General features: G+C 37.8%; 1 protein-coding gene across 2 annotated transcripts in view; it reads left to right on the top strand.

Annotated features, from left to right (window-relative positions):
- Positions 1-20052, top strand: part of lama3 (laminin subunit alpha 3) — a 73949-nt gene that overhangs the window by 751 nt on the left and 53146 nt on the right. For both annotated transcript variants that reach the window (XM_023335028.1, XM_023335029.1), the window contains exons 2-6: positions 250-402; positions 16191-16308; positions 18904-19022; positions 19104-19274; positions 19786-19886. In XM_023335028.1, coding sequence (XP_023190796.1) covers positions 250-402; positions 16191-16308; positions 18904-19022; positions 19104-19274; positions 19786-19886 — 662 coding nt within the window. The remainder of the gene's footprint in view (positions 1-249; positions 403-16190; positions 16309-18903; positions 19023-19103; positions 19275-19785; positions 19887-20052) is intronic.

Here is a 20052-nt window from a genome sequence, read left to right on the forward strand (position 1 = left end):
TTACATCCCAGGGAGCATTTGTAGCTTTTCCTTGCCCGGACCAACTTGTACAACTGCCAGAAATACTTTTACACTATAGTTTCCCACATTTTCTAGAGGAAGTCTCTTTCAGCAGATCTCCAGAGTTCTCACAGGAATTCCACTCCTAGGAATTCCTGATATACATGATTAATACTCTCCACCTCATTTGTGAAGTTGATGTGTTGGCTTTTCCTGGGCCTTAAATGACAAAAAAAAATGTGTTCTCAGGGTCAGTTTTGTGACTACTGCAACTCTTTGGATCCAAACAAAGCCCACCCGGTGACCAATGCAATTGATGGGACAGAGCGGTGGTGGCAGAGCCCCCCTCTCTCCAGGGGAATGGTCTACAATGAAGTAAATGTTACCCTGGACCTCGGGCAGGTAAGATTATCATGTGCACAATCATTTGTTTTTTTAGCTGTGTCCTGCTGTGTGTGGATAATAACAGGGGTGGACAAGTCTACATGCTTGTTGGACTTTTCAGCACTGTAGAAAATAGGATCTGTAGCATCTGCGCAAAGCAGCTTTACTTGCATCTATCCATCTGAATGGATATTTGCAGTGTTTTTGTTCCTGTTTCCCAGTTCCCTCTTTGTTTTATGCAGATTGACTCATAGTGTTTGTACTTCAGGTATTCCATCAGGTGTTAAATGATTATGTTTTCAGTCTGAGCTTCACCACCTCAGCAAGCAGTAATCATGCTTTACGGCTGGATTCCTGCCAGGAATCAGATTCATGCCCCTTTGGCTGGAGAATTTGCCTCCATCACAACCCGTGTCTCTGACAGGAGGTTGGCTATCAGCCCGTAAAACTGCCCCCTCACCCTCGCTTATTTGCTGTGAGGAAAGAAAGGATTGCTGTCTCTGGATTAGAAATCAGAAGCATGCAGACTCGGATTTCAGATGTGCAGGTGGACAAGGGAGCATTGACTGGTTTTGGACAAGCCGCAAAGACGCCCCCCTCTACACCTTTGGCTTCCCTGTGGACACCGTGTCTGACAATGGGTGCGGGCTTTTCTGTCTTCTGTTTTTAGCCAGCATGAGCTGTGCTTAAACCCTGCACTGCTAAATATAGTGTGCCCTGACAAAAGGATGGACACATGCAGGGCCTTTGGAGATGTCTGACTTTAATACATGGTAATGCTCAGTTTATTTGGGAGCAGGGAAAGCAACATTACTGCATTATAGTGTGCTAAAAAAAGAGTGTGACTAGATCTGTGATTGTGACTACCTCCTGCACAACACTCACCCCATCATTGATCATAACCAAACACAATATATAACTAACACTTTTTAAATGCATTGAGCAAGACTCATATTGCCACCTATTCTGTTATATTGTTCAAATGTTGTGAGAAGAAAAACTAATCATTGGTTGAAACATCAGACCTGGAAGATATTTGTTAATGTCAAAGTTGATTTAAAGTAGGCAGGACGTATCCCAGTGTCTTAATGAACAGGCTTCTGAATTCTTCAGTGTCTTACCACATTTTTATTGTGTCACAACCACAGGTGTCAATGTATTTTATTGGGATTTTACTGCATGTGCTACATTAGGGTCATTAGCATCATCCATCTCCCACTTAACCCTGACTGGTTTCACTGTACCAGTTGAAGAAGAACATCCCCACATTATCCCCACCACATGACACGGAGGGGATGGCGTGTTCAGGGTGATGTACAATGTTAGTTTTCCACCATATTTCACATACTGTTTGGCATGTAGTTAATTTTTGGCCTGTTCTTATGGCTTTCTTCTTTCAATGGCTTTTTTGCAACCACTCTTTTCCTAAAGACCAGATGAAGTGTTCAGTTCATAGTTGTCTTGTTAATAATCTTCCTCCTGAACTTTGAGTCGATTTTCACTTTTTCTGGCTGTTTCTAAGATTAATATTCTCCTTATTCCAGCTCGTCAGTTCAGGTGGGCAGTGATGCCTTGGTGGGTTTGCAGTTTTGCTATACTTTCTACATTTTTAGATGAAGATTTGAGCTGACTTCCATAATAAAGTAATACTAAAGTAGACATTGTACTTAAGACTTCTCCACATTTTATACCTATCCCCTCTAATGTGTTCCTTGGTCTTCATTATGTGGTGCATTTACGGTTTCAACTGGACTTAATAAGATTAAACTATGTACATATAATTATCTCTTTATAAGGTGATTTCTGGAGGCAATTCACTACACTGGGTTTTATTTAGCGGTAGAAGAGTAAAACATGCTGAGCACTGATGCATTTTTCAGATTTTCATTTGTAAGCCATTTGGATAACCATGTTTAACTTTTACTTCAACTTCAAAATTGTGTATGTGTTGGTCTATCGCATAAAATCCCACTAGAACACATTGGAGTCTACAGTTCTTTGTGACAAAACTTTGAATATTCAGTAATTTACGTGGAGGCTTAACTACCCTTTCCACTGGCTCACATGTTATCTAAGAAAGCTGTCAAATGTCTGTCTGTCCTCCGTGGTTCTTTGATAGCTTTGTAAATTCTTTTGAAACCCACAGGATAAATGATGTGGTTAATGAAAATGTGTGGGCCAGACAGACCTGAATAGGTGCTGTGGTTTCCTTTCAAGATAAATGCAGGTGGCTGTTCAGCTGGTCTCTGTATAGCTCCAAGCAGATATGTAAGATGGTGGTAGAGACCATGTTTATGTTAAAATGTATGCGGTTCAAAGAAAGGTGTTTTGTTTTTTTTGACAATGTTGTTTCCGGTTTCTTTGTTTCAAAATAGCTTGTTGGAAGCACATTCTGCCAAAATTACAGCTGAAATACTCTTATCCAAATCTAAACTCAGTAGATTTTTTATAATGAATTTACACAAGTATGACATATTTGTTTGTGAGAACCCCTTGAACATGTCAGTTATGCTGGTATGGATTGCTCTGAAATACTATTCAAGTGTGTACTTACATCGCTGATCCTGACTGTAGAACTTGTCCTGAGTTACCTCATGGAGCTTCAAGGGAAAAAAGTTTGGACAGTTGCCTTGTAATAATCTGACAGATATTAATGTTCTTACTTTTACTAACTGATATTTGTGCCCTGTAATGCTGCCTGCAGGTCTGAAATTCCTCTCATATTGTGGAACATTTCATCTATGGCCTAGTATAAAGTTTCTGTTACCAAACCTCTGGAATACCAAATAAATGGCTGACTGTTGGTGATAAGAATTTTACAGCAATCTCATGATTTACATATGGATGTACTGTATTTTTTCTGCTTTACTCCAGCAAATGTGCAGATTTAAAGGTTTGCATTTTTTTTGTCAGCATCTGCTAAGGATTGTCCTTAGCAAACATAATTGGCATAATTATTTGGTAACTCTTCCACAGAATCCTTTTTTTCTAATGTGATTGGAAAAATGTTGGAAGCATAAGTGAATTTAGTTAGAAATGTTGGCATGTTGAATATAACAATTTTAAATGTTACATTGCAAGGTTTCCCCCAGAAAACTTGCCAAGCCCGGTGGTTTGGGCCGTCATTCATCCAGCGGCCCGTTGTGTTTTTGAGTTAAAAGTTTTTTAAAGTTGACAGGAAATCTGAAAATATTCCTTGATAATTATGTGTTATTGAAAGGTTGGAAGATTAACATCTGACCACCAACTATAAAGTCTTAAAAATGCATACATTTTAAAAAGCCTAAATAAATAAGCAATACTTAGCCTGGTGGGGGCACAAGTAAAACCTGGTGGCCTGACAGGCTTATAATACACTGGGGGAAAATTCCAATACCTCAGGCTGAAATATGGCCACAGGAGCACCTTAAAAGACAAAAACAAATGTCCAAAGCAAATACTCAGTGTAAGACAAACAACTCTGTCAAGTATCAGTTGAATTTAGTGGTAAATGTTTCGAGCTGCTCTGCTAAACACCAAGAAAAATCTGCCTTCACTCAGAGAACGTATATACTGTGTTTGCTACTGGCTTTCTTAACTGGTTGTCAGATAAAATTTAGTTAATGATTATTTGCTTGTAAATATGAATGAGTTGACTGTGGTGTAAAATTAGTCAGCACCATAAAAATGAGTTGTTCAAGCACATTGATCTTTACGTCGTCAGTAACTGAGGATAATAATTCAAGAACTCACAGCACAAACTGCTGTTGGATGACAGGAAACCAATCTGGGAATGACAGATTGGTTTAAGCATGTTAAATACAACTATGAAAACAAAGTCACTGATTAGGATAACTACCACTAGCTTTAAGAGTTACAACAATGTACATTTCTGCTTTTTGTCCTTTGCACTGCAGCAACATTTTTACAGTCAGAACCATCAGAACTGCGTGTGAGAAAGATCGTTATTTTTATTAAATTATCTCTAAGAATTATATGTAGGGCAGCCATATTGGATTATTTAGTCTGGGCTGGTGAGAAAATATTGACTTTTTCGTGTTCTTACCTAAACATTTTTCCAACTTTGAACTTGGAAATTTCTACTTTTGAGTAAAAACAGGACACATAATTATTCTATATCCATCAACCAAAATGTGTGCACTGATAGCATTTGGAATATGTGGTTTTCAGTATGGAGGTACTTGTTAAAAAAAAAAAAAAAGTTAGAGAAAACTGGGTAAAACCATTTTTGCATTTTTGATTTACAAAGCTATATATAAAATTAAAATGTCTCTAAAAAGTAATGTTAACTTTTCAAAAATCAGCTTAGAATATTTTTCTGTGCCATAGTAAGTTCCTCCTGTGACAGGATCCATCTTTTAACTTCCTTCAGTTTGAATGGTCCTTTATAAATGCCAATGTGAGTATGCAAGCTGCTCCCTGTTTGTGCCTTCTTGCCCTTTGACCTATGACCCATGACAAATCCCTTCTTCAATCTGGAAGTGACCTCTGTGGTCCTCAGTCTGCACATTGTAGAGGAAATTGCAGCAACTTATCAAACTTCATTGAGAAGTATTGTTGTGGAGGTACAACAATACTTTGGGCTGTATGTTGGGCAGCTTCTGAAAAGCTAACATTTCTACTTTTCTTACTACTACTGAGTGTACATGCAGTAGGAAATGACTTTGTGTTTTATCTGGCACAGACATAAAGAGTTTAGACTTCTGTCTTCTTTCTCTAACCTAAAAAGAAATTCTTTTTTTTCTTTTATTTAAAAAGCCCCATTCAGAAAAAAGAAGTTCACAAACAGCAGGATTCATTACCGATATATATTTCCCACATCTAAAGATGGTTAACAGATATCTGTGCAGCATTTAATAAGTTCATTGCACAGGCATCAAACCGCCTGGTCCTATTCTTGGAAAATTTAGCACTTGTTAAACTATTTACAGGGCACAGTAGGTAAGCCATTGTTCTACTAAACATTTACACCCTGTTTCAGACTGCCAGTCGCTCACTCAGTTTTTTTTTTATTCTTGGGAATGTATTTTAGGAGCCATGACCACACGTGCTTATCTGCCTGAGTGAACCCAGAGTAGACCATGTGAGACAAACATACCAGGGCTCGCTGCTGTATGTCTCCTTTTTGATGAGTTTAAACTGATTGGTTTCATCGAATGAAAGCAGAAGACTGACTGAAAATGTGGTATTGAAACTTGTTGATTCAGGTTCATTGGGTTGTACTGGTGTTTCATTTTGAAGGTAAAAGATGAACTTTATTTTGAAGTTCACTGTGACCGTTTATTGGCTCTAAACTTTGGCTAGATTCCAAAATATAATTTCTTTTTATGATTTGCTAATTATTTGTTATAAAAATTGACCGTGATAAGGTTGGTTCAACTTTAGAGGATGTAAATATTGTAAAATCTCTGATTGGATTGTGTAATAAACTTTGAGGGGAATTCTGAAATCCAGGTTAGTCAAACAAACTTGGCCCTTTTCACAACTCTGCAATCTCCACGCCACAAAGCTTTGAAAAACTCAATTTTCGAGACATTCCCCAGGAACCTAATCCTCTCTCTCAGGGGTGCACCTCCCACCAAATTTGGTTTGAATGTTTTATTTGCGGCTGTCGCCCCCTTTTGTGCTTAGAGTCCTCCAAGGCAGGTTTTGTGTGACAACCTTTCTGTGCTCTCTTGCTGTCACAAAGCTTTGGTTCTCATAAAGCCTCATTGAAAATGACCTGGCCCTCTCTTTTCACAGGATAAATGGGTAGAAATAGAAAGGTGGTGTAATTTTGTGGGGATAAAGTGGCAGAACAAAAAACAATTATGAGCACATACAAGCAGGATAAAAAGATGGCACATTATTTGCATCACTCCCAAAGTTGTAAGTATTAGATAACAGGGATAGTTTTGTTTTAACAAAGATAGCTAAAACAAGACAAAACAATAATTATCTAATGTATATTTATTGAAATAAAGAATAATAATAAAAAAATTGAGTGGGCCTTTCAATAAGCATGAGGTTCTGATGTGTTGTGTACATATGTGCTGTTACTACAACTGCAATAACATTCTGGTTTTCCAATGTGATATTTCTAATTTTGAAATGGCATCAGTAAATGTGTGCTGCAAGCTGAATGAGACAAGATGCTCTACGTTTCCTGACCCACAACTTACTGGCATCAGCATCGCTAAGCAGGAAACAGTGGGTGAGGTACAATTTCAGCACAATCATTAGTGTTTGCACCACTTGAGTGCTTGTTTTTACTGAAATTCCCAGCAAATCCCAAAATATGTTTATTTCTTGTAGTTGGCATAGATCAGTGCACTGGAATTCACTTGAAGGTCCAGACTACCTACCTACCTGAGCCAAAAGCATGAGAGCATGAGCCAAAAACAAGCGATTTACTGTCGAAAATCCAGTCAGTCTTGCCATAGACATGTGATTTGTTGCAAGGATTTGCAGGTACAGTGCAGCTGGCTCAGCCCAGCGACCAAATTGGCTGTTAGACATATTATTGCAGTGACAATTGAGGTGATGTAAGTGACTGTGTTTAGTGGGGCAGCCTGAAGGGGAGGGCGCAGTAGATATTTACTGCTCCCCCTGAACAGCCACTGTGTGTGTTTACCATTTGCAGCCTGGACTGAAGAGCGCCTCACGTTTGTCTGTTGGACTGAGGCTCCACCTAAATCCGGAGCTGCGGTGTGGAAAAGTTTGTGGAGGTTAATGTGGGATCTTTTCACCTTTTCAAGGCCTTTTCAATCAATTGGTACATGGCCATGCTAATCACTGGTCACAGGTCTTCTGACGCAGTCATTGATGCAATGGGAAATGTTAGGAGAACAGCCATTTTCCTAGACCTATTTGACAAAGGTGTATCTTAAATAGCACACCCTTATCAAGCTGTAAGCTTAGGTAACTTGAAAGTAATGTATTTCACATATTAAAAAATTTAAAGAGAATTTTGCTAACCAAGAATTTAATAATAAATGTAGTTATTGACACCTGTTCTATATATTAATTTACATTGCTTTGTATACATCACACCATTTACTTACAAAGCATTTAGCACAAAGGAACAATGAAGTGCAAGTTCTTGAGCAGCTGCAGGATAAAGCTTTTAAAAGAAAAGTGCAAACAAGTAGAAACATGAGTGATCATTATGTGTCTGTAACACCTACATGCATTTCTCTTGTAACTTTTAGCCAACTGTTCTGCTGTTACCACATAAATTCTGTCATGGAGACAGAGAAAATATACCAGACACCCTCCCCCCTTATCCCTACTTTGCCCCACCTGTTCTAGGCAGACAAACAGTTGTACACTGCATTGTTGCAAAGTGGGGGGGTGTGGAGTAGAGGCCACGGGGTGGAGATTATGTTGGGTGTGCTTCCACTCCACCCCACCACAGAATGTTCTGTCTGCAAGACTGATTCACTCCAGCAGAAATTGATGCCACTTCTCCTTTTATATGAGCTCTCTGATCTCTCATCAAGCTAGCTGAAGCTTTCTCACATTCTGTCTAGTCAGTTGTAGTTTTACTACGCTCTTGGAGCTGAACGACTCTTTGGTTTAATTGGATTTGCCATCAAGGGAATCACATCTTCATTTTTTCTTTATGTTATTATTATTTGTTCTTTTCAGTTTTAAAAATTGTATATTGAAAATTGCACACTACCACTCTAAGCCTTACAGGAGAGTTTTAAACAACCAAAATAAACCATAATGTGCCGAAAGAATGTGTGGCTGCTTATTGTTAACATGGAAAAAAGGTGTAGTGAGCATCTTTACAATTAAGAGCATCGACGCAGAAAATGTGTTATGTGTAAGTTAAATCTCCCATGAAAATAATCTCTAAATTGGAAACACTTTTGCTTAAGGGTTTTGAGCAAAACTGGAATTTTAGATTTAAAGAAAAACTCAAATAAAACTTGGAAAAAAGAGAACACGTTGCAATCTATGCACTAGTTACTAAACATCGCTTGAGCATGAAGTAAACAACCAGCACTGAGTGTCACATTTATTGTTTGTGAGCGTGATATAAAGCATGTGATGATGTCTGCAGATATTGTTAAATCAATAACTGCTCTTTCTAAACATTTCCTTGGCATGTTTCATCTGCTTTCATTATCTTCATCTGGAACAGTTTCTTCTTGGTGTTTGAGCCAAATGACTGGGAGAACGTCTGACTGCAGCTGCTGCCTGATTATAAATCAGTATTTTAACTTCCATCACATGTTTAGCATTAGCCTGAAGAGATTATTTTAGGACCAAACAACAGAAAACTGACTACATATAGACTGTTAGAGTTGGAGTATTGTGTCTTGAGAAACACTGAATGTCTTGGTAACATAAAGTAGACTATTTTACAAAGCAAAACAAACAAAAAGAAAACCATGCCAACACACATCAATGGACATCAGAGTAACATTGCTGGTCAACACCAAAGCTAAAATTACAATATGTATCCCAATGTTGCAAGAATTTTACTGTTTTGAAACAGATTTTTTTGCTGGTGCTAAACATTGGACTCACTACACAGCCAGTGTTGCCAGATTGGATAGGTTTTCACCTAACTGGGCTTCTTTTGAACATGTCAAGCATTTAAAAAACAGCTATGGCTGAGATGTATAAATTTGGACTGCTTTTTGTTTGGTATTTATAGGATTCCATCAGAAGTTGCTATGGCTTCTTACTCATTTATTACTCGTTTTTTATTATTTGTTAGCTATTCAAGCTTCTCAGGAAACATTTTTCTTGGTGTCTAATTTTCTAGATAAATTACCATATAAATCTTCCCTTCATTAACTCAAATTTGAACTAGACCGCTTACTATGTTGTGCTTCAAAACCCAATTTTGGATTTCCAAATTGAACATCATCGCTTTTCACAGTCGGATGACTCTCCGGTGCTTTGTGCTCATTTTGTCGCTTGTATATATTTGACATATTTTCCCATTTCAGTCATGGAAATTAAAACAACTTGTAAACTACAACCATGAACAAAAATGAAAGGAAAAATTGTTAAAATGCCAAATAACTTTCCAAAAATGTTGAAAAATGTGTCAAATCTTGATGAAAAAATAACATTGTCTTCAAACACAAAAACCTGAACTGCAGTATATTGTATGTCATACAATTACAACAAAGTCATCAGAGGTATTGCAACTTTATTTGCAGTTGAACTGCAAATAAAGTCTATTTATTTTAATCTATGTAGATATATTTGCTAGTTGCATTTGATGCCAACAGCTTTTTTGTATTAATTCAAGTCTTTATTGATGCATTAAAAAAATCTCAGAAAAGACTAAAATAAATCCCTGGGTTAAGAAAGAGCATTCTTGATTCTTTCTCAAAAAGACATGGGGATGGGTTTAGTAATCTTGGGACAAAATACTTTTTCCTTTTCATAATATCGTCAGGTAATCAGAGAAATTATCTTTGTTTCCTTAGATGGCACTGCAGTGAAAGTAGACACAAGTACTTAGTGTATCCTCTTATGAGCATTCTGGAAGCTCTCCGAGTTAGTAATTTTTTCCATACGAGGTCTGCTCTGTTTAGAGCTACAGGAGGCTTGGAGCCTGTCCTGCGGGTCATGGTTCATGAGATTGGCTGCACCCTGGACAGGTCACCCATCAATCACAGGATCAACATAAGGACACAAGAGAAACAGCCATACACCCACGTACTCACTTGGAATCATCAATCAAACTAATTCACACAACTTTGGTGTGTAAAAGGAAACCAGCACAAAAAACTCCCAATGACACAGAGGAACATGCTTTAACCAGAGACGTGTAAGGCAACAGTTTTAACCAAACAATAAATAAATAAATACAAAAATCTATCTAAAAATCTAAAAGATTATTAGAACAGGGGTTTTGAATTTGTAGGAGAGCTAAACCCCCCTCAGAGCGAACTCTCCTGCCCAACTGCGTTATTGCTATTAGGGATAGGGTTAGGGCTACCCGAACCCTGTAAACTTTTTGCTGTTGCTATACTTGATGTTCCATGCATACATGTTTACCTGAAGATGTGGAGTTTACCTGGTTTAGATTTGTTATAGGAGCCCATGGTGAATGAACAGGCAAAACAATATACTTCATTTAAATTAGAAACATGTATTGAAGATATAAATAAATAAATATTTGATTTTTGCTGAGACATACAGACGGCATGGCTATTTTATTGATATTAATTGAGTATAATCTAAACACCACATCATATCCAAATTTTGTTGCTGACTATGTCCATATGACTCTACTATGGTGTTTTAGAACAATGTCTTGCCTGTGTATGTTAAATGTTTTCCTGTTTCCTCCCACACTTCAACAACATGTATGGTAGGTAAATTGGTGATTCTTAATTGACCCTGGGAGGGAATGTGAGTGTATTTAGTTGTTTTGTCTCATGTGCTTTTGTGTTGCCTTTATAATCAACCAGCATCCATGATGAGCCCCCCACCCCCATCTTTTGCTCATTGACTGCTGGGATAGTTCCCCCGGCCCAGTGACCCAGAATGAGACAAAACAGTTACAGAAAACAGACGAATGGATGTGTTGTTTTGTGTACATAATATCTCATAGTGCAATCAAAGGTTAGGTCACAGTCTTCCAGACAGTACTTCTGATGACTTTGTTGTAATTGTTATGACTATTTTGCTATCTATGACACTGAGAATTTTTTGTCACAAACCATATCTGCACTGAATGCAATTTGTGTTGTTTGTACCTCTTGTGCTTTTCTGATTTGCAAAAGGTCATGCTTGAATAAACATGTTAAAATTATCCAGCTTGGTAAACTTTTGTCTAGACCTGTAATCCAGGACAGAGGCAAAGTTGTCCCAAACAACTAAAAACAGATAACATTTTGCTTTTGAGTTGTTGTGTTACATAATAAAAGCCTTTGTTTGGAGAAGAACAAAGAAAGATTTCTATTTTTTACTGGAAAAAAATGGAGGAAAAAGTTAAAATGACATGTTGGTATTTATATTTTTACTGTTTAAATGAAAAGCAAATACTTGCAGGGAAGTTTTTTCCAAGATTATAATAATAATTTCTTCAAAGTTTTTAACATTCCCAACCTTGTCTTCATAACTTAGGGATTAATTGTGTCTTCCGTTCTTTTCTTTTTTTTTCTTGTGTGAGCAAGAAAAAAAACTTTTGTTATTAGACAAAAGCTAATAACAAAAGTTTTTGTTATTACACCTGCCTTTTCATAATAGAGTAAAAACTAGTTGTTGCATAAACTATTGTCTTAATGATGGATTTTAAAATTTCATATTTGGATTATGTTATAGCTGATCATTTTGTTCAAAATAAATAGATTACACTGCCTTGCAAAACCATTCATATCATTTAAACCTTTCTTATATTTTGTCATGTCACTTTCATAAACTTCACTATATTTTGGTGATATGTTTGTATAATAGATGAACATATTTAGCCTCCTGAACCTATGCATTACAGCTTTAATTATAGCTGGCAAATCTTTTGTGGTATGTCTTTCCCAGCTTGTATACTTAGACAGAACAGAAAGAACAGAAATTTCTGAAATTTCTTTGCAGAGTCACTCTAGCGCAGTCAGCTTGGATCAGGGGTTGGGTTTACAAAATATTTTTCGTATTTGACAGTTTTTTTATTAAACGACGAAAAGATCTGAAGGCCATACGTCACTTTCACAAGTTATAGATTAGGCTTGTGGTAAACCCTAAATTGAACTAATTGTAGTATTTATTCAACCAAGGTGTTGCCTTTACCACTCCTCTATTAAGAGTCAGATTTCTTAGGTGTATAATTAGCAGCTTGTCCATCTGGGCTGCAGATCAGTGCAGGTCCTCCGTTATCATGGGCTTTTGACTGCTTCGCTGATTAAAGCACAAAAGATTAAATTACGCACAGGTGGAAGCCATTTATCTAATCAGGGGATATCTGTGGACAGTTGAGTTCACTGCATTTTCCCTTCATTTCATTCGGTGGTGTCATTATAAAAGGGGCTGAATACAAATGCATTTCTAGTAAACATATTAAAGAAGCAGAAATGACTGGATCAAAGTAAGTAAGACAAAAGTAATGCAAGGTCTCGTTGTTTAGATCCAGCTTTTCCTGTGCTACTCCAATAAGTTAGGGGGAAGCTGGAGGTCATATGACTTGTCAGATTTGACACATCACTCGGACTGAATATCTGTCAGAAGTTAATTTTCTGCTTTATATTTGACGATTCATTCACAGGAGAAAATGTTGAGGGTTAGCGGAGTTATTGAGTGGTGGATTTGTGTGTGCGTTTGTGCGCGTGTTGTGTATCAAATTTAAATTTCACATTACTATGAATGAAATGTGGAAGGAAAATTTGAATGTAGAGTTTTAAAAATGGTGTTTGGTCTTGTGGGACACTGATGGCTTTCTTGTCCTTAACATGCAAGGAGAAGTCTTCAGACCCCTTACATGAAGTAATGTGGCACAAGAAGGTCAAGAATTTAAGAAGCATGACTAAAGGCGAGGAAGGCCGTCTACGGCTGGCACAGCTAACACCCTGACCTTTTTTCATGCTAAACCTCTTTGTGCAACACTCACAGCCAGAGCTGCTGTGGATGCTGGGTAACAGGGGCTCAGCTCAAGTGTTTTCCAAGTCTATTAGCCACGAACTTGTCAGTGTGTTTAAAGTCTTGTATGACAATGGAATCCTCCATTGAGGGTGCATGGCATGTCATCACAATATTTCAAGGCCCTCCCCTCCAAATGTGCTGGACATAGTTCAGGAGTGTGTGTTTAGATTGACAGGATGTAGTTGGAGAGAAAGCAAGGCCGTGCCAGGACATGCTCCAGGGATCGTTCTTCCAAGATTACAGGAAGATCATCCTATGTATCCTTATAAAGGACTTGTATAAATGTTATTTGCAGTATATAGTATATAAATGTTTTAGCTTTAGAAAATAGGAACACATTTAACACAAAACTTCAGATCTCTTATGATTAAAATGAAGACTGTCCTCATCTATAAAGACCATAATTGTTAGAGTTTTGCACAATAAGCTCCAGCATCTCTCACCTCTGGGGTTCCAAGACTCCACTGTGGGTCACTGCCTTTTAAACTGTGGATGTTGCCTTTGTGGTCCATTTTACAAATCAAAATATACCCGTGTCTTGCAAAATAGTTGATCCAAATGGTTCAGCTACCTCCTGAGCATCTCAGAAGATTTGTAGGGGCCAGCTAATTAAATATCACTTGGCTTACGTATGTTTAACCAAGAAAAGATCTAAAACTTGCAGGATTCTGAACCTCGAGGATTGACTTTGGACACCACAGGAACTTAAGGTTAAATTTGTTTTGTCAGCTTTTTATATCCTCGGAGTTCCTTCACAGATTATCTTTGCAGTAAAATTGTTCCATATGTTCTGTTTTGTTGATGTCAATGAGTGGCCACACACCAACTCTACATATTACTGATCGAAAGATCAAGAAAAACAATTTGTTTTCAGCAGTAGAGTTATAGGGCTTTCTGTTTTAGAGTTTTAAAACCATTATTCTCTTTGAAGAACAATAGGAAAACTGATTAAGAATTTTTTTTTTTATGATTTAAACTTTTTCTTTCAGTAAAATGTCCCTTGCCGCTCCATGTATTCTCAGTATGAGGGATTTGTTGGAGAGTTAAGGACTCAATTTCTTAGATAGAAACCTCTTAAAACCAATTTGGACAATACACTAAACTTGGCTGCATTTTTTTAATAACTTGGATCAAATCAAGTCTGACTTGACAAATGAGCTTCTGGAAGACTGGTCATAAATTCCTACAACCTCAGTCCTAAAGCTTTTGGCAAGCCTTCCTAGAAGAGTTGAAACTGCTGTAGTTGTAAAGCTGTAACAGACCTCTGCTTCTGGGCCAACATCATGTTAAACTCCATGGATTAAAACTAGGCTGCCACTCAGGTTCATATGTGTGTGTAGGCAGATGACGCAATACTTCAAATATACCATATATGTTTTCTTCCACACAACGTTTCACAAAGAGTGTTCTGGAACGAGTCTTCCAACATAGATATTGCTACATGAAGAAACAAACAAGTTCAACCAGCTAAGTCATCAAAGCTCTGTACATTTTTATATGGCTTAAAACATGTATTTTTGTCGTCTCCTTTACAGCAACAAGTGTGAAAGGTTTTCAATCCTGTGTTGCTGTCAGTGATGGGCTTCTGGAAGCAGTGCCAAGCTTTGTTTTGGGGTCATTAGACCAGAGGGGGAATGTGTTGCTATGTTTGGAATTTTGAGATGGGTCTGCATGCCAGCCAGCACGTCTCTTGTCACTCCTACCCCTTTGCTACCCACCTTGTCACTCTATCCTCCTCCAACCTACTACCACCAAGCCCTCTCTTCATGTCATCACAGCTCTTGTGAACTAAACTTCTTTCAGTCCACAGCAAAATAGACAAACCAATATTGGTCACTTTCTTCTATTATTAGACAACTTCTCGTGTGCGCCATTCATGTCTTTTTTTAGTTATCTGCACATCCTGTTGCATGTGGGTGGAAATGTTCCCTGATTAATTTAAAAACACATGCCATTCAGACGTCACGTTCAAAGAGGGCTTCAAGACTGATAAAGGTCTGCTCCTGATTTGGAACCGGATGATTTACTTGGTAAGAGCTAGTGTTCACATTGTGATGATAAATATGGACACCCAGTTTAGCAGTTGATCCCTGAACTTGCTCACAATGCAACAGTCAAACAGCAGCTTAGGTTTGAGGCCTTCACTTCCAGGATTGGGAGAGGAATTCATTCAGAATTGTGGGTAATTTTGAAAGAGTAAATGACTCCTCAGCCGAGGCTTTGCTGTGCTTTTCTTTTTCTTTGAAGTCTTAACCCAACTCCTTGCCTCATACAAGGAGAGATGGATACTTGAATATTTCAAATGCCCGCTGGGCTTTTCATTCTGGCGCTGAGGGATGCTAGACGAGTGTGGGCCTGCCTTCATCCTTGTCAAAAGAGACAGTCTATAGAAATGTCTTTTACCTACAACCTTTCCATTCATCAACTGAAAACTGAGCATGTACCCATACTCCCACTTCGTCATCTGTTTTGAGACCAAGCTATGCACTAATTTAGACAATCTGCATCTCAGGCTTACAGAACGTAACAGGGGCGTGGTCAGGTGAAGGTAAAGCTTTTTGTTGACACTACAGGTGTCACGTGGCGGGCTTTACAACAAGTAATGCCAAATCCCAGAAGATCAAACAAAATGGACTGCTATACAATGGCCAATCAACCTTAAGTCAATCCCTTTCAGTGCTTGGTAATGATACTGGTGAAATGCAAAGGAAATGCACTTCAGTGAGCATAAGGAGTCAGATAGAAACACTCACTGACTCCCCCTCTTCTGCCCTTGTATGGGCCCTATATTTTGATTTGGGGTTGAGATAAAGACTTCAGAGAACAAACTCGAATCAGGTGGGCTTAGCTAATGTCTTTCCACTAGCATGGTTGCACCTGCAGAAGTTGCATTCACTCCATGCTAATATCCTGTAAGCCAAGCTCTGGCTGAATGCTAAAGGTAAACAACACTCTCAAGACCGGAAACTGTTTCAGTACAAGCTTTTATTTGTGCATTTGATGTTTAAGACGTTAAAAGAACTATGACGAATTTGTACTGGGACTTCTTGTATCCCTTCCAAGAACGGAAATAAGAATACTGGTAGAGCCCAAAGCCAAGCCTTTCCTCTGTAGAGTCAGTGCAACTCAGGAAACTGGAGGCTTTTGCCAAAATCCGCTCTGAGCAGTGAGCAGTGAGTGCCTTTTGTTTAGACGCCTCTTTGTGCTCTGATTTTCAGCTCTTCCATGTGGCATACATCCTAATCAAGTTTGCTAATTCACCTCGTCCTGACCTGTGGGTGCTGGAGCGCTCTGTGGACAATGGGAGAAAATTTACCCCTTGGCAGTACTTTGCTCGTAAGTGTAAATCCCTCTGTTTAAAATATGGTTTTCTGTAATGTAAGTTGACTAAAAGATTTACTCACTTTCACTTCCTCTCTATAAAAGGTTTTCTTTTTAAATCAACAGAAGAAAAACTGTTCATAAGTTTGCATCAAAGACACACAGTGATTTTGTGTGGATTAAATGTTTTTCTTGTTGGTATTTTAATATGTTACAAAGGCAAGAGCAAAAGTGTTGCAAATATTATAAAGCCATCAAGTGATGCAGTACAGTCAAACCCCATGATTATAAAAGCCCAAAAGAGGGCTGTTATCTTAATAATGCCCAGATTTTTCTTGCAGTGACAAGTTAAACTGTCTGCCATAAAAAAATATTGTGAAGATGGATATATGTGTGATTAGGGGCGTAGGCTTAATCTATGCACACTGATTATCTGCTTAAGACGATTTAAGACAGGAAATGTTTGTCATTGTTTCCCTTACTTCGTGTGTGTGTATGCGTGGTCTATGTCATTTCGTTATTGTGCATTACAAAACCAGTCCATATAACATTAATCACATTATATTAAGCTGCAGTTATTGTTCAGAGTTATAAAAGATTTGTTTTGGTTGGAATAAGAGGTAAGAAATCCTCAAAACACAAGAGTCAATGTGACTTTTTATTCCTACTAAGACCTTTTCTGCTATTATCATTGACCCTAGTGGACTAGCATACAGGACTTAAGCCTGGCTCTAATGTGAGACCTTGATTAGTGCTCAGTGTTTATTGATATCAAGTTAAGTAAAGACTTAGGCCTAAAGGGGCGATAGTTAATTAAGGGATGCCTCGATCAGTGTTTATTTTTTTTTGCTCAATGCTGGTCTTAGTTATTTAAAAATACGTAGCTACTTTTACAGAGTCTCAGTCCAGTACTTCATTAAAATCAATGCCATGTATATGTTTTAAAGTAGATTTGGATTGAAAAATTATATTTACACATACGAAGTTCTGGAGACTGCATCTGTTTTTCTTGATAGATAGTTTGTCTCAATTGAGGTTTCAGACTCGATGAATACAGCTTCTGCCTGTAATGAACCCGATATTTTTATGTGGAGAAGTTTGCTGAAGTGCTAGGCTGACGACAGCGTGTTGGAGCTCTGTTTTGATATGACTCTTTGATCATTCTACTCAAGATATTTCAGTGCTGTTCCAATTACTCAAGCATGGACAAAACTGAGAAAAACATTGCTCCTGCTTTACGAACGTATTGTGCTGCTTTGAGTAAAAAGGAATCAACCTGAGGCGGGACAACTATGTATAAGGAGTTGGCAGAAAGAAATTACATGACACAGTCAGAATGCGAATAGAGATCAGCGCTGTTCATTCTGGGTTTGTGGTTGCTGTCTGCTAGCTCTGCTCAGGAGATTTTTATACTTGGCGGTCAGAGTAAGAGACATAGTGACAGAAAAAATAAATATGCAGAAAAAAAGAGGACCAACTGTGTATATTATGGGCAATCTCTGTTACAATGACACCAAGAGATCAGATATGTATGGGATTCCCAACACTGAGTGAATTGGGGATCCCAGACTTGCTGGCTTGAATTTGACAGTGCTGCTGAATTTCTAGCAACTGTTCTACCGTAAACCTTGCATGTCATTACGAAGGGAAAATAGTCATAGAAATAAAAGATGCATATATGGAGGAATCTTCTACAATTTTAGATTTAAAGCTAACAAAAATGTTGCTCGCAACTCTATTTGCTTACTTTACAAATCGGTATTATGAATTATATTTCTCGGCGCTATCACAAAGAGATTTTTTTAGGTTTTCACTCTCAGCCTTTCACTTTGAGTGCACTTGATCCAAATTCCTGTAAATGTATGGCCTATTCTGAGCTCAGCAATGTTTTTACTTAAATGATTTATTCCCTATTAGACTACGTTATCTTTATCGCAGACATTTCTGAGATTTTCTACAGTATTACTTAAAATAGTTATACCTCTGAAAAAGATTTGGCAGAATATAAGTTAATTCCAAATAAATTCCCTACAAATTAAAATTGAGCTCTACCTTTTGTGCTTATTATTCTTAATATGTAGCTTATTTGCACATGCCCTTGTTAATTAGTTTAATCTCACATAGAAGATAAAAGTTGTTTAACATCCGTGGAAAAATGTGTGATGAAGACTAAATGGGCAAAGTATTGTAAAAATGGTCTTATTTGAAACAGGTGCAGGAAACCCATAGATTCCCTCTTTCCTGTTTCATTCTGCTGGATTCTAAGGCTTTGTTTAACCAGAAGGGATATATGTAGTTCCTCCAACAGGTTCTGAGTCTCTTTTCAAATTGTACTGACATGAATAAATACCATACACACTGATTATTCTTCTACATGCCAACAGAGTACAATCTTTTAGATGTCACTTTTTGGACTTTATTATATTATAATTTCAGATAGAGATACTTATTTCATGGACATTGAACCCTGAATATTTAGCTTATGTCAATGTATCCATTTCTGATAATTAAACACCCTTGAATAATTTGGTATTCTGCTACAATTGTGATTTATGAAAAATGTCAATAATTTAACCATAACATTTTGATTTTTTTTCTTCACCTCACTAGATTCAAAACGGGAGTGCATTGAAACATTTGGAAAACAACCCAATGGTCGTATTTTTAATGATGATGACCAGATCTGCACCACAGAGTATTCACGGATCATACCTTTGGAGAATGGAGAGGTGAAATATGAAATATTCTGGCAACAAATGCTAGACAAGTTTGAACAACAATTCACTTAAAATAAACGCTGTACTTTCCAGATTGTGGTTTCTCTGATAAACGGCCGTCCGGGCTCCAAAAACTTCACATACTCACCAGTGCTCCGTGACTTCACGAAGGCCACAAACATTCGCTTGCGCTTTCTTCGCACCAGCACTCTCCTAGGCCACCTGATCTCCAAAGCCCAGAGAGACCCCACCGTCACACGCAGGGTATGACACAAACCGTACAACCTGACACTAATGTGACATGTTGGCATCCTTTAGCTTCCCATTTGGACAAAGTTTAGTTTTATACCTCCTGCCTGCCAGCTTCCTTTTTGCTGACACATTCACACTCCTCTGTTGACCCATTAGGGTTTGTGGAGAACCAAGTCTGGATGAGTGTGACAAGTCATCTTTGGAATATTTTTTGATAGCGACAGGTTTGGAAAGCTCTTTCAGTCTGCAAGTGTGAGATATAGCACTTCTGGTTAAAGCTCAGGATAGCAGGCTATTAAAAGAAGCAGAGTACAAATTTTAAGTGGCTGGTACAGAACACTAAGATGTATTCAAGATTAAATTTCATAAAGACTTGTCATCTTAGGAAATTTTTTTTTTTTGCTTTAATCTATTGGAAATATTAAGTCAGTTCATCCCATGAATTCCTGAGCTGTTCAAATTTGTCAAATGTGACAGATCTACCTGTTTGTGCTTGTGCTGACATTTCTCTATTTGCTGATAGTATTTTTATAGTATTAAAGACATCAGCATTGGTGGTCGCTGTGTTTGCCATGGCCATGCCCAGGTCTGTGGTTTTGGTCGGAATCTGGACAACCCAAGCAGGTCTGTAAAACTCTCAAACTTCAGCCTTGCTGCTCATTTTTATGGGGTCGAAATTATTTTCTTACTTCTCACATTTTACACTTTAAGCTGTTTTATTTACACCTTTTATATCTGTTAACATCAAATGTAAATTTAAAAATCTTATGTTTATTTGCTAACATAGCTT

The sequence above is a fragment of the Xiphophorus maculatus genome, chromosome 6 (genome assembly GCF_002775205.1).
Source record: "Xiphophorus maculatus strain JP 163 A chromosome 6, X_maculatus-5.0-male, whole genome shotgun sequence".
NCBI classification, from domain to species: Eukaryota; Metazoa; Chordata; class Actinopteri; order Cyprinodontiformes; family Poeciliidae; genus Xiphophorus; species Xiphophorus maculatus.